A 15,638-nucleotide genomic window follows, 5' to 3' on the forward strand; every position below is an offset into this window, starting at 1 on the left:
TGAGAACAAAGAATTAGTAGCATTTCAGGTGCTTAATCAAATAACTAAAAGTCAATATTGCTTTAATTTGGTGATAGTCACGATCTCATGAACTTTCAGTTGGAAGCTTACAATTAATTCTGAGAGAAGCTGAGCTCAACTATCAGTTAACAGTGTCAATGGACTGCCAAGAACTGATAATTGTGATCTTTGCCTAAGTTGCTCATGACCCTGTTGGGAGGTGGTGGTGTCAGGATCCACAGTTTGAGAAACTCTGCTTTAGACAGAGGCATCTGCCTAGGATAATTAACTCATTGTGATAAAGCTAGATTTGGAGAAAATTCTCTGAGGGATCTGCCATTTAGGAGTGCAGATTTTAAGATGAGTTGTGACAGGTTTTAAATGAAAGAATAATTTTCTTCCCTTAGAAATAATTTTACCTCATTCTGATCAATGGGAGACAGGGCCCAATACAAATACACACAATGATTCCATTCAGAAATTAACTCAATTTTTCAAACAAATGTCTAAAATTACATAAAAATAAGCTGAAATAATGTAGCGGTTTTCTTTTATCTATTTCATTTTCATGTGCAAGGGGTCACTATTAGATATAAAGCTTCTTTGTTCAATATACCTGCAGTATTCTAAATGCAATCCCAAATCCTTCTTCAATGTTTTTGCCTTCCAACATGACCTGAGGAAAAATTGCAGCAGCAGAAAAAAGGATCAATTGAGTGACATGCAAGTGAATGAAAAGTCATTTGGAGCTTTTGACACCGAGTTCTATTGTTCTTTGGATTTCAGCCACAGAATTGCCATGTTAGGACTATAGGGAAATAATGCTTTTCTGAGTCATTGTTATTTTTTTAAATGAAAATTCATAATGAAAATGAAATGTGACTTTTTGGGTTAACTTCAGTAAACAATCTACATGTTTTTGTTGTAGAATACGCCAGGCTCTGTTCAGTATTCCATTTCAGTATCTAAAACTACACTAATGAATTTAAGTGGGGCTCCATACCTTGCAAGCAATTTCAATCTTCATTAGATTGTTTCCAAACAGAGTAGGTACAGAATTCATCTGCAGATAAGGACCCCGAGTTTTCACAACAATGGAGGAATTTTGTTACTTCCATCTGAAGCTCACCTGTATTGCTATGCCTGATTTTTGGAAAATATCCTTCAGTACACATTCTAATAAATTCAGAGAATTATTAAAATAACAACCAAAGGAGAAATTGTAAGTGAAAGCAATCCAAAACATAAGATGGAAAACCTCACTCAGGTTAACCATTCAGTAAGTCTGTGTGTGCTTATAGAAAAGTCCTGAATTGTACCACACTACGTTATTACTAAACAGTTGAATGCACAAATTGATGATTGATAAAAATGTTGTCCAACACTGTTTCATTACTATCTTGATACATGAGGGGCAGACATATTCTTGCGAAAAGAGGAGGCAAACTGTTTTCTTCCTGAATTCCTAGAAACTTCCTGAAAGTAAACTTTAAGATGGTCCTTGACCATTAAGAGCCATTTTTGCCTTTCTTTCAATTCAGTGTAAGACTTGGCCTTGTCTGTGAAAAACCTAACGCAGGTCATAGCAGCACGAACTTGATCCTGGAAAAGAGATAGGCTTTTAAACACAAATGAAGATTTAAAATTAAATTATCTGGTCAGTGAGACAGTATTAGAGTTTTATATTAAAAAGCAGCTTCTGGACTGATTTTGAGTTTGGGGAGACATTGCTTAACAATTCTTCTGAACTGTTGTTCTATAATTCTATAATTCTTCTATATTTTGCTATACAGAAGAATGTGTACCTGCTCATACAGATCAGAAAACTCTGCATATATTTGTCTCCATTGCAAATGCTGAGAAGGAGGGAAGTGATACCCAGAACTCTTTGTAACTCATCCATGCCATCCTTGTTCATCTTTTTTTCTTTCTACAAAATCTATTAAAAGGGGAAAAAATCTAGAAGATGCTCAAAGGGAAGCATCATTTGACTTTTCTCTTTACAAATTCAAAGAATCCTAAAATATACAGGAATAAGCATATATGAACTTACAGCATAAATTCACCATGCATAAATATTTTCTCCAAACATTAAATCTTTCTGAGGCTATCAGACTATTTAGCCTTTAAAATTTTCCTCTGCAGCAGTTTTCCCAATCTGTTGTAATCCCATCATCCACAGCTACATTTTTTTATTTTTTATTTTACCAGGAATAACTTTGAAAAATTCTCCCACATAAACAAAAGCATGCGTCCTAAAAAAGTAATATAAAAATCAAATAAAAATAATTTTTATTATTATTATTACACACACACACTTGTGTGTGTGTATGTGTGTGTAGTCAACTCAAGGCAGCAAACACACCTAATACTCCTGCCTATTTTCCCCACAACAACAACCCTGTGAGGTAGATTGGGCTGAGGGAGAGGGACTGCCCCAAAGTCACCCAGCCGGCTTTCCTGCCTAAGAGGGGCCTAGAACTTACAGTCTCCTGGTTTCTAGGCCAGCGCTTTAACCACTGCACCAGACTGGCTCTCTAAGTACTGTACTGTTTATATAAAGTTGTCAATCAACTTTTGCAATGTTTCAAATTATGATATATGAAGAAATCTCAACTCTTACCTTCATAAACTGCTGCAGTTCATACAAGATATTGTAGTAATTCTTTTTCTGCAAATGTTTGCAGGCTGCAATGAGATAGACACCCCAACTCTCCAGTCCTGGATCAATGGTTTCTAGCAAGTTCTCCAACATGTGAAGTTTTCCACTTTTATAACTTGGGATAAAAATCCCTTCAATAAATAAATCCTGTGGACTCTCCTAAAACAGTGAAAAAGCAAACCATGTAGATCAGCTGGTACCATCTAGGTCATTACTCTGAGAAGAGAAGCTTATATGATCAGAATAGAGTTGGTTATATACTGTTCATAAACAACTCCATTTCAAAATGTTTTTTTAATGTGAAAGTGGACATAGCAACTGCTGAAACATTCCTAATTCAACAGAATCTTAGATTCTAAACAACTGACAAGCACGTATAGTCCCAGGACATCTGCCGAGCATCAGGTAGGAGAAGCCTAAGTGAGGCAAGCTAAAAGGAACCTTCTCTTGGAGCTCTGTGAAGAGCTTCTGAAGAGTCTGTGGTTCTAACAGTATGAAAGAAAACCTCTCAGGTGATGTATCTCCTAGCCCTTGTATTTCTTTTGTTACCCATTATGTATCTGCTCGTAGGACTCAGCCATTCTTTATGAGGAAAGACATTTTATGGAGTGGTGAGTGGGACTGGGTTCTCTCTAAGGTAGAAAGAATATAGGAGGGTTTGTTCCTAGATAATCACAAGACAATAAACAAGGTTTCCAACTGTGACTAAGGTTCTTAAAATAGTGGGAGAATTGGCTCCCACCACTTGTTAGCACAACACGATAACTGGATTCTACTGTTGGCCCCATTAGATAGACTAGATCAAGCAATCAACTCCACGGGAAAGCTAAAACCAGTTTTATCGAGCTTGGCTATAATAACAGAATCTTGCAAGTCAGATTGTTGGGTACCACCACCTCCTCCTCACCGTTCAGTGAATCAGAGAGGTGTCTGCCTGAGCTGCATTCAAATGTTATCTCACTGTGCACTTAAAGAATGCTTTAGCTCCTTTTGCCTAAGCTTTGAGGATGGCACAAGAACAGGTATCTTGTTGGTGAGGAAGATTTCCAGAAGAGTCAACAGCAACAAACTCTCTGAATAAATCAGTTTCACCACTCTAGTAGTATTCTTTACTCCATTCTACAGCACATTTTGACAGTTCGGTTACAGAAATAACAATAGGTAATGAAATGAGCACTAAGGGAAGGGACAGCTCTTACCATCTAGTTTCTTAATTCAAAATACTCATGCAGACAAGCTTTTTAGAGATCTTCCAAGAGTTTAAATTTATATAAATGTACAAGTATGATATCTAAATTACATCTAAACACACAGGTTTCAGGTCAAGAAAAAAGGAGTATCATCCAAAGAACTATTTTATACCAATGAAGATTTAGGCAAACAAAAAGTTTGACTAAATCGTACAATTTTTATTTATTATTTTTATTTATTTTCAGTTTTCTTGTCATTTAGGTTAGTGTTTTTACAGAGGACATGTTAATTGTTTAATGATAACTGTAATTATATACCCTGGAAGTTGCCAAGAGTTCATTTGATTGTGGCAGGGTATGAGTTCAATAAATGAATGAATAAACAGTTGGTGGACTTGCTGCCTCCCTCCCATTCCCATATACCATTCTCTAAAAAAACTACAAAGGCTAACAAAAACAAGTTTATAGCCAACAGAATACATGAGGTTATAAAACATGCTCTAGTCAACTTACAGACATGGACTCCACTTTACTTTAGTTTCCAAGTTCTTAACCAGATTCCTGTCGCCCAGGAACCAGAAGAATGCAGTTGTCCTACCTTATTTAACAAATGCAGCAGAGCTTCCCGCATGCAATCATGCCTCATATAAAAACTAATGATTGCTAGATTGGTGCCATAATTGTGCAAATAGAAAAGGCATTCTTGATAATAGCTGTTGTGTTGAATCTTTCCCTCTGGCGTCATCTCTAGAGATAGGCTTCGTGTCCTCAGTGTCACTTCCAGTTCCCTCAGAGTGGCAAAATAGTCATCATCCTGCTATTAAGGCAGAGAATCAGAAGTCACAGGCTGAACTCAGAATGTCTGTCAACAGAACACTCAAAGGATACTTCTCCTTGAGGAAATGGGCCAAGTCCCCAAAAAGCTGCTATGACAAAATGGAGGTCTGAAACTCTGTGTGAAGCAGAGCAGGAATTTTAACAGGAGAACAGAGAGGAAGTAATGTCCTCATTCCCAAATCTTCCTTAATGAGAGGTTCCAAGGCCTCTCAGAATTAATCAATGGGAAACTCTAAATCCAGCCCTTAGTCTAAAATTAAGAAAGTAGATATAGTATGGTTTCCACCACATCCAGTTTCTCCTCTCTTAGACAGGAAACCTGTCATACTTTTCAGTAATGCACTATATTTTGTTTTTATATTTAACTACACCATTGTTACTGTAATTAACAGCTGATTAATCAGCTGTATAGCTGATTAAAGCAAACATTCCAAGACAATTTATTCAATTTTTTATCACAGCCTTCCTCAAAGTAGCTCATAGAAATACACACACAAAACACATGTAGTCATTCATCTTGTCTGTTATCCTAACAACCCAGTGAAGACTAGGTTATTCAATAGCGCAACGTTGTCCAATGAACACAATGTCAGAATAAGGATTTGGGTCTTCCCACTGCACTCATCAAGCTCCTTAATTACTATGCAATAATGTTTTGTGTTTTTTTGATACAGCAGGAAGTTCGAAGGAACTCTGTATATAATCTTGTGGGGAAGAGGCCTATAATTTTTTACTTGTTCCAGAAGGACTGAAGCAAATTAACCATCCTATTTTCACTTCTTTAGTTTATGCATGTTATCCTTGGTAGTTATTGGGCTGTGCAGATCCATCCAAAGAGGTGCTTCACAGTCTGTGGGCACACATACAAAGTGCCTCTTTTCAAATTATTAAAGTTGCCATGTCTTTTCTGTCTGCTTTGGAAACTGCTCCCATGTGCAGTTGGCACTGCTTTTGAAGGACAGCTCTAACAATAACAAAACAAAAACTGCAGCCAATAAGAATGTTATGTAAAATGCCCAAACATTTTATGTCTGGCATTTTGTCATATGACAAGAAGCTGAAGATATTTTGGGTTTATTCCTCATGTTTGGACTGCTGTAGTATATACATCTGAAGGCAGAGATAAAAGAATTCACTTAAATACAGGTAGTCCCCAGGTTAAGACCGCCCAGTTTAAGGATGACCCATAGTTAAGAATGGAGCCTACTGTAACAAAATTTGAGGTAAATACACAATGATTCAAGTTAAGTACACAATGGTTCGAGTTCATTATACAATATTACTTATACAGTATTACACAATAATACTGCTCCGGCTCACGTACAAATTTGGCTTAAGGACAGGCCTTGGGAATGGAACTTGTTCTTAAACTGGGGACTATCTGTAGTAAAAGCTGTTGGAAATCAAAATGAGTTGTCGTTGATGGTTCTTTACATCATGGTAACCCAAATTTCATTTACATGAATTTAATTGTGCCTTCAATATTTGCAGCATCTACTCTTTCTGTTCTGAAAATTTTTAACTTTCAGATGAACTCTATAGCATCTAAATCAGGAGTATCCTTCCTTCCTTCCTTCCTTCCTTCCTTCCTTCCTTCCTTCCTTCCTTCCTTCCTTCCTTCCTTCCTTCCTATCTATCTATCTATCTATCTATCTATCTATCTATCTATCTATCTATCTATCTATCTATCTATCTATAATTTTCAGGCATCCCAGGAATTTCAGAGCTGAATACATCATCATTTCAACTAAATAAATAGGCTTAACATTTTCTGAGGAGTTCTGGGGGAGGTATCCACTCCCAAGGTGTTCTGGGGACAGCAAAAGTGACCCAATTATGCTCCTGGCAAACACAGCTTTAGTGAGTACAAATAAAATAAGTTCAGTTGGGCATCAGTAAAGGAAAGGTGCCCTTAGCACCAAAATCAAATATTAAAATGTCTCATTTATCCATATGCACAGGTTTTATGTAGAAAATGTAAGTCATTCTCACCCCTTGGGGAAAAAATAGAATACGATATAAAATATAAAATAAAAACAAAATTTCTAAGTAGATTCACATGTCTGCTAAAAAATATATATACAAGGTATGGAGAGATGCCTGCAGCTTCTGATCATACAATTAGCATCATGGAAACCAGGTATATCACTAGAAGCATGCCTGCAGAAATATGGGGATGGCCAAATTCAGGGATATCCTAGATACATCCTTGAATTTTGAGCATTCATTATAAAGATGCTGCCCCTAACCCCTTAGCAGGACCATAGCCTTACCACTGAAAGAATGGGTTTCACTGTGGTTTCTAGATACTGAACCACTTCCTGGACCAATCGTGAACCCAGACTGAGCTGATTCAAGTCAAGAGGTGATTTTAAGCATCGACTAAACTTCTCTCTGGCAGCAGTCAGGTTTCCAGCTTTAAGACAAGCCATGCCCCACGCATGCCATGCTCCAGCTGGATCCAGACCAGTCTTGGTAGAAACCTAAAACCCAAGTAACCAGAAAGAATTAAGATAAAATAATATAATTTTCTCATTCTTACAATGGTTAAGCTTTTTTAAAAAATGTAGACCAAGACAACTATAACAGCATTTTATAAGCATTGTCCATTACCAAATGTATCAGAAGTTTATACTTCTATAGGCAGCAGAAGAAAAAACTACTGATCTTCATTAGGGGCACATTTTGCCTAATTTTAATAAAGGTTAGAAAAATACACTTTTCCCTAAAGAGAAGAAAATCACACTGAAAATTTCTGTTCAGAATATAAGACTTTCTTCCCACCAAAGAAGCATTTGATTTTACTAAAATATCTTCTTCATAAAAAAAAAAAAGAGTGAATAACTTTCTTTAATGGCATTAGGGCTAAGTCATAGTTTACAGGAAAAGGACTGTAGCTTAGAGGCTGAGCACATAGTAAAATCCCAAATTCAACTTTTGGCATTTTAAGGTAGAGGTAGGAGAGGGTTCTGTAAGAAGCTCCAAACAATTTCTGACAATTAGTAAAGAAAATACAAACAAGATGAACCAATAGTATGATAAGAAACATAATTACATGATGACTGTCTACAACATTAGTAAATTGGAAATGACACCAAGCCTTCCCCAATCAGAATTAGGAGGACACCAGATTGTGAAAGGCTGGCATAGTTAACCACCACTGGGACCATAAAGATCTCACTGAGTTTTCAGCTGGTCAACTAAGTAAGTATAAATGATTATAAAGTAAGCTGATTAATAAATTTTTTCTGAATAGAAATAGCATAGTATCAGAAATTCAATCTAAGGTAGCCTTTTCAAATATTGAGGAGGTATAAGATAATTTACAGTTTAAGATCCATAGTTCACTCTTAGCAGCAAAAGTCGTATCTAATATACTTTACAATTTATAATAGAACAACAAATATCTTAAAGAACTTACAGATCCAGTAATTAGAAATAATATTTGAGCTGTTAGTTATATTTCACTGATTAATCTACTCATTACTTTGTATAAACAATTAGCTTTCTTAATCCAGAATCAAAACCAAAAACGGTTTCCAAGGCTGAAAATTCTATTCAAAATCCTTGTTGGGACAGAGAATGAAGATGAAATTCTTCTTTTCTGTAGAGATTCCATCCCACTAAAGAACACAGTAGTGTGTTAATGAATCCAAAGGCTATACTTCACAATTACATCATTCCTACAGTGTTACCTCTACGGCTAGTTGATAGTATTCCGCTTCCAAAAGTTGATTTCTTAGCCTACTAACTGCTGCAGGTTCTAATATCTGATCCAGAGATGGAACATGACGATAAGCAGCAGCTACTAAAATATTCAACACATCCACTTTGCTGAGGTAGCTGTTGGGGGGAATTAAAACAAGAAACAAATGAAAGGCTGAGTGGACATTTGATTCATTTCACTCAGTATAGTTCTTGAATGTTTCAATTATACTTTAATCTCAAGAGGAAACGTGCAACTAAGAAGAGGCAAAACCTTAGGGGTCATGCCATTTTTCTTTTCTTTTCAAGCTGCCTCCTGAAAACAACTCACAGTTTATCCAGAATAGGGCCTGATTTGGGTTTCACATCTGGATTCTGTTCTTGTGAGAAGAAATCCCATCTACAACATTTTTTTCATATGGGCTATTACTGAGGCAACATTTTTCCAAAGAGGTAGCTATCTTTGATTTTCTTTTTGCTCCAGAAAACTAAGTCTTAAGATTCCTCCAAGACTAATACAATTATAACAGAGTCCATTTTGTTAGATGCATGGTTGGCTCAGCTCTGTATCGTTCACCATAAATAAGTTGCTAAGATCAAAAGCCCGGGACGGTTAACAGCAAGTAAATTGGCTGAAAGTGGGCAAGTTAGAGGCTTCTGGGGAAGAAATGGCCAATTGAACATGGCTCCAATCTTTGTGGAGCCGATGCCCATGGCAATTAGAGGAGCTGGGATTGGTTCAGCTCTTTGGAATCATCTCCAGATAAAGGAGATCAACAGGATCACCCACAGGTACTCCTTACAGAAATTCCCTGTGAAGAGATTGCAATCTAGCAATTTCTAGTGGGTGGAGGACTCTGGGAGTCAAGGGAAAAACACCAAGCCCAAGCTGTGGTGCGGAGCCTTCAAAAGGACACTAGATTTGCTTTACTTCCTCTTTTAATTAACATTGTAAACTGCCTATTTGTGATTTATTTGGCAATTAAAAAGCTCCTGAAAGACAAGTTGCTTTACACTGGGAGAGTTTCCTACTATCCTGGGAGAAAGAAGACCAAAGTAAGTTTAAAGATCAAAAAGAAATATTTTAACATTTGGAAACAGCGAAAGGGAATTAAGAATGATGACTGGGGACAGTTAAGAGGCTAGATGGATTTGAAACAGATTTTTAAGGATTGTTTTAAATGTTTAAGAAAATACAGTAAATGAATTTGGATTTAATTGCAAGAAAAGCTGCCCTGGGAAAGTTTTGCTTCTGAAAATAAACACAAGATAAGACTAAGCTTTCAGGTCAGAGGGAATGGAGGCTAGAGGAATATATCTTTTTTAACATAACGGAGCAGTATCCTTTCAAAGAAGAATTTTTAGCTGTTTGGAATCAGTGTATCCAGGAGTTATTTTTAAAATGGGGACTAACAGAGGTTTTAGAAGAAAACAATTTTACTGGATGAAATAGCAGTGGAGAACAATTTGAATAAGGATTCTAAAATGGACTTTAAAGAAATGCCAGATTATGAGACATGGAAGATATGGAAACAGATGCTGTGGATCTGAAGATGGACTCAAAGTTGCTTGATTATGAGAATGATATGGAGAAAGAAGGTGTAATGGACTGGAAGAGTGACTTTAAGAATTATCCTATTTTGGACCTATAGAAGGGAAATACCAAATCTCTGAAACCTTTTCTGAAAATAGATAGGATGATAAGAGATTGTTACCGTATTTTTCCGTCAATAAGACGCCCCCATGTACAAGACGCCCCCCACTTTTCCAACCCAAAATTAAGTAATCAATATTTTAAAGATAGTGCAGAACACATTTTTATTTAGTAATTAGTTAACATTGACCTGACACACTCGGTGGGAGGAGGTCCAAACCGTCTCTCTGCAGCTCTATTTCCAGGCTCTTTTGCATAACTGATTACATTCAAGCACGAGTGAAACTGCCGATAGCTTGTCTCTGCAAACAGACTTCCTCTAACTGGTTTGTTCAGCATCAGCTGATGTCAGTTACATCAGGCTCGTGACTGGAGGAAGTCTGATGGGGGGACAAGCTATTTCACTCGTGATTGGAAGCTAGCAATAGGAGGAAGCCTGTCTGCAGAGACAAACTATGGGCAGTTTTGCAACCGCACGGTTCTCTCCTCGGCTGACTTCCTTGAATAAGACGCCCTTCAATTTTTAGCGTAAGGATTTTAGAAAAAAGTATTGTCTTATAGTCGGAAAAATACAGTATTTGGGATTTTATTTGGAGAAAGACTGCGCTTTTTAAAAAGAAGATAAAGGAATTCAAAGAGGATTTTTCAGATCAGGGTTAAATTGTCCATGTTTTGATCTTGGATTGTTAATATTGAATTTTATTTTTCTGACTGGCACTGTAAGACAATGATTTATACCTGTAAAAGTGATTTATTTGGTTTAGTTTAAAATACATATGTGATTATTATTGGTCTTTTGTATGCTTAAGGGGAGAGACCTTTTAGGTGTCATTTCTCAGAAAAAACTTAAAGCTAAAATGCAAAATAGACCTATTTGTTTAAGCTGAAAATGCATAGTTTATTATTATTGGCACTTTTAATGCTTTTGCTGATTAGATTTATTGTTGAATATCTTTCATAATTCAGTTATTGTTTAGGGATGAGAAAAGGGATGAAGAAGGCCTTTTTTTTTTTTTTTAGTAATATTAGAGAAGGTGTTAAATTACTATCAATGCATATACTTGTTGGGAGAGAAGGGGAAGTCATCTTTTATATTTCTTTCTCTTTCTCTTGTTTCTTTTTGTTTGTAGGTTTTTTAGTTTTGTATTAGTTTTAATATATATAAACTTTAATAAAAAATATTTTTTAAAAAGTGGGCAAGTCAGTGTATTGTTTCCTTCTCTGTCCAAAAGTTTGCATGATACATTCTGTCACGTGGCAAGGCAGGTTTGGACATTTTTAATGTATCTAATTAAACTGCACACAAACCCCAAAATGTAATAAACAGCATAAAATGTACAAGGGCAATATTTGTGAGATTACTTGTGATTTATCTCATAAACAATCTATAAAAAGATTAATCTGCAAGAAATCATTACAATGGAAAGACTTCTCAGGAGGCCTATTGACATCTTACCTGTCACAAAGCGCTAACTCCTGGCTCCTCCCAGCTTTTACAAACATCATTTTGGCACTGAAAAGCAACTGTTTCATGATATCTATGAGGAGACCAGCATCCACTTCAGGATTTGCCAGGCTTCGAGACAGTTTGCAGCAATATTCTATCAAATGCTGACCACAGGCAATGCTGTCAGAGTGCAGTTTGAAGATGGCAATGCACAAGGATGCACTAGGAGCCTGAATATTAGAACAGGGAAAGAAAAAAAGAATGACTGACTCTGCTGGGGGCTGGGGCTAAAAGAGCTCCATATAAGTTAGGTGGAACAAATAATGAAACAAAGCCCAGCACAGATGTAGAATATTCTCTACTTTAAAAGGCAGAATGGAAGTAATAACTCTTTACTCTAGTAGGTTCACAGAGATGGGTCTGTCTGTCTGTTATCCATCCATCCATCCATCCATCCATCCATCCATCCATCCATCCATCCATCCATCCATCCATCCATGCAATCTACCCCCACCCAGTGATCCTAGATAGTTAACAGAAAATAAAACATAACAAACCAACAATCAACAATATTCAGTTACAATAATAAGTCATAATATATCCACTAATATAGGCACCAATGGCTCCACAAGGAATTCCTGAAAGCCTTCCAGATCTTCTGGGCAGCTGTAAGAGTGGGGGCTGTCCTTGTCTCAGGAAGCAGGCTGTTCCATTGAAAGGCAGCAGGGAAGATGGAAGAGGATAGAAGATCTGCTATATGTGAAGTCTTATTCTGGTTGGGCTCTCGACTAGCCTGCAACACGATGGTCTGGAGATCTAGCAAATCCATTGTCCCCTCCTTGAAAGTTACTGTTTCAGTCATTTTCTAAAACCTCAATAATGTCCCTTGGTCTTTCCTGCCTGTCATAGGAGACCACAGAGAAGGCAATTTAGGAGAATTTACTTACCTGTTCATAAAAGAATTCACTGCGCACCATTTTATTGTCTTCTTCCATCAAAGAAAGCTGCCATTCAAGTTCTGCTGGCTTTGGTATTTGCACCACTGCAGAGTAATCCGAGCGTTCGTTATCAGAAGATACAGCTGCCATGAACAGCAACAAAAAACACACTTTAAGAAGAGTTCAGATTAAGAAACCATATTCCACAAATAGCTCAGCAATTTTGGGGAAGAATACACCTTGGTAGGAAAGTAATTTGGTACATGGTCACACTGAGAGAGACATGATGGCTAAATTACTAGCAGTTTTTTTTCCCTTTAACCTGATGCCTGGCTTTACTGATATAGTGATCTAAATGCTATCTATTGCTGTTTCTATTGAGCTTATTCTGATGCTATTTTATTGCATTGTTTTATTGCTAGCAGCCTTGAAACTTTTACAAAATTATAGTATTTATGTGGTTGGTGGCCTCTTTATAAAAAGCATTTTGTGACTCTTTAAAGAACTTGAGGGCTCTTTAATCAAGCCTAAAGAATCATGCCTCAGCTTTCTGATCTTGAAATATTTTCAGGAGGCAGCTAGCTCAATTAGTATTTTCATCCATTTTCTTAGTCCTGCAGCAACATAGACTAGAAAGCTCACACTACCCTTGATTTGTTGGTCTTCTAAGGTGCAACAAGATTTTTCTTCCATCTTTTTTCTGTTACCTATAAGCATGTACCAGATACAGAATTATGAACATGGCCTTATTATGTGTTTTTCTCACCTTCTTGATTCTGATCCTCTTCATTTGAACTATTAAAAAGAAAAAAAAAGATGCTTCACACCCATTCTAATAAGTTTGGAAAATTTAGAAAGTGTGAATATTGCAGTCAATAACTAATAAAATTAAACCACATATTTTTTTTACACGCTGATTCCCGCACTAAAGAAGAGTCCTGGCAATTAAGGCTATGCAAAGCATATTAGCAAAGCAGCTCTCCTGGAAGGGTCAAAGCAGTTGCTTGGAAGGTTATCCCCTAGTAATAAGCTGCAACCACTAGAGAAACCAGATACATGTGAAGTACCTCTTTTAATTGTTTGCACTGTCCTACTAATAGCTTCTTGTTAAGTAGAAAGGGAAACTTCTGCAGGTTTGTTAACAGTAATTAATTTCATACTATAGTTCAGTTTGCCTCAAGCTGAAAAATGACTGTAACGATGTTTAAGAACATATATGGATTGTCACTGGTGTAGTTAATTATGCTGTATATTTTATGTAGGGGGGAGTATGCTGCTATTTTAATATTTTAAGCATTTTTTTGTGAATGAATCTTGTTAGTTTGTAGTGTTATGTCCATTGGGATTGTCTCAGAAAAGGCAGGATAAGCTTTGTATATAAGTAAATATATGCTTGGAAGAAGAGGTCTCTTTTCATGATCATGGCATTCTATCAATGGCCTCATAAAAAAAACCTTAACATGTTCATTATTCTCCCTTGCCAAGCTCTTAAACAATGCCCATTTCATTTATGTACTACTTGTAAAATTATATTACCCAAATCTACTGATAAGGGTTAGAGCCAATCTTCACAAACCAAACCAAAAATGTGAGGAGGTATGTTCCTGCACAAAATGCAGCCATTACAAAAAGCCTCAAAGAAAGCTAATTTTTATAGACAACAATAATAAATACATTTAATAAAGTTTTCCCCAACCTGGTGCCTTCACAACATTTTAATTATAATTTGCAGAACCCCCTGTCAGTATAGCCATCAGGAATTATGAAATCTGCCATAAAATTGGTTTTCATACTGAGAACGATCACTTCAAAGACAGAAAGATGTGGAAAAATTCTTTACACACATTTCTGTATCATGGAATGATGTTGTTGAATAATCCTTGTTGAAATAATTGTAGCACTGATCACACACACGAGCTGGGTTTTCCTTACAAGCCTCCACAACCATTTTCTTGGCAGAACAGGAACTGCACACCAGCCGCCCACAACGTCTGCAGTGATGCCTTCTATTAAACTGAGACATAAAAGGAGACATTTGAACAAGCACTGGCATTCCCGCAGTTACTATTTAATCCATACAAGAAATCTAATCTTGGGATCTTTTGTAAACAGTGACAAATCTGACTGGCAAAAGCATGGTAAAAAGTGCTCCAAGGACACTAGATAAATACTTATTCAAGAACTTTTGTTATACACTCCTGCCAAGTTCTGCAATTCAATTACCATTGTAAAGCACTGAGTTTTGCAAACCATGCATGTGACTTCAGTGTCATCTGGGATCCACTGCTGTTTTGGTGGGGGCTTCTCTGGTGGCACAAAGTCCTGAGCAGAAGCAGCTTGCTGGAGGCTTTTCTCTCCTGGGTTGGAAGAATGTGTTGTATCTTAAAGATACAGAAGAGACAAACCAAAGCCAATGCAGAATTGAATTACTACTAACACAAAGACCAGATAATGCACTGGATATTCTACTGCAGAAGACAGTGTCCTTAAAAATTTCTGTCCCCCATTACCAGCAGAAAGATTGCTCATCTCTCCGGTCACATAAGATCATCTTGCAGACAAGAGGGAAGTAATATATGCCAATATATGCTCCATCAGCATAGCGCTTGTATTTATCAGAATGGAAGAGTAGGTTTTCTTCCAAATCTACCTTAAGAATGAGAAGTTTGTCTTAGAATCACAGAAAGTACGACAATAGAAGCAAGCTACTTTTTCCTGCCTAATCTTTCCTTTTTGGAGAGCCTTACATTAAGGGCCAACCTTGTTTTGGTTAATATAGTTTTTAAGAAATGAAAATCCATGGAATTTCATTTCATACATGGAAAACTCATACTGGCAAAACTTTTCTGTCTTCAACGAAATTTGGAAACCTGCAATATTAATTTCTCAGAATGTTCTTCTAATATCCATAATTATTTCAAGGTTTTGCTTGGAAACAACCAAAGTGATAACTGGGCAATTATATGCCATCATTTATCTGAAAAGTATAGGCTTCCCAGAAAACTAGTGTCAGAAAATGCAGCTACCTTTGGTATCTACTGCAGAGGAAATTAATAATTTTACAAACAGTTAAAAATTGTTCCAGATGAGTTAAAAGCTACTGAGATTACATTACAAAATGAAAATGGACTTGCTGCCATTTGAAAAGCAAAACTAAGTAACTGCTGCATTGAATATTATACCCTTTGCCCTAAAGTTTGTAGCA

The 15,638-nt window shown here is 36.6% G+C and overlaps 1 protein-coding gene across 3 annotated transcripts in view; it reads right to left on the reverse strand.

The window, feature by feature from the left end:
• Nucleotides 1-1,588: 1,588 nt before the first annotated feature.
• ZFYVE26 (zinc finger FYVE-type containing 26) overlaps nucleotides 1,589-15,638 on the reverse strand; it is a 48,710-nt gene continuing 34,660 nt past the window's right edge. The window contains exons 28-36 of one of the 3 annotated variants that reach the window (XM_088145614.1): nucleotides 14,657-14,790; nucleotides 14,278-14,447; nucleotides 13,200-13,228; nucleotides 12,443-12,576; nucleotides 11,505-11,725; nucleotides 8,385-8,532; nucleotides 6,963-7,172; nucleotides 4,451-4,669; nucleotides 1,589-2,821 (exon numbers count right to left, since the gene is read on the reverse strand). In XM_088145614.1, the coding sequence (XP_088001740.1) occupies nucleotides 2,588-2,821; nucleotides 4,451-4,669; nucleotides 6,963-7,172; nucleotides 8,385-8,532; nucleotides 11,505-11,725; nucleotides 12,443-12,576; nucleotides 13,200-13,228; nucleotides 14,278-14,447; nucleotides 14,657-14,790 (1,499 nt within the window). In that variant the 3' untranslated portion in view covers nucleotides 1,589-2,587. Of the gene's footprint in view, nucleotides 2,822-2,915; nucleotides 4,670-6,962; nucleotides 7,173-8,384; nucleotides 8,533-11,504; nucleotides 11,726-12,442; nucleotides 12,577-13,199; nucleotides 13,229-14,277; nucleotides 14,448-14,656; nucleotides 14,815-15,638 lie in introns of those variants that run through there. The other 2 variants (XM_088145613.1, XM_088145615.1) reach the window with 2 other exon arrangements.

This window comes from Python bivittatus, unplaced genomic scaffold (genome assembly GCF_059951505.1).
Source record: "Python bivittatus isolate LINGU-HERP-01145 unplaced genomic scaffold, Pbiv_v1 ctg000480_np1212, whole genome shotgun sequence".
In the NCBI taxonomy this organism is placed as follows: domain Eukaryota; kingdom Metazoa; phylum Chordata; class Lepidosauria; order Squamata; family Pythonidae; genus Python; species Python bivittatus.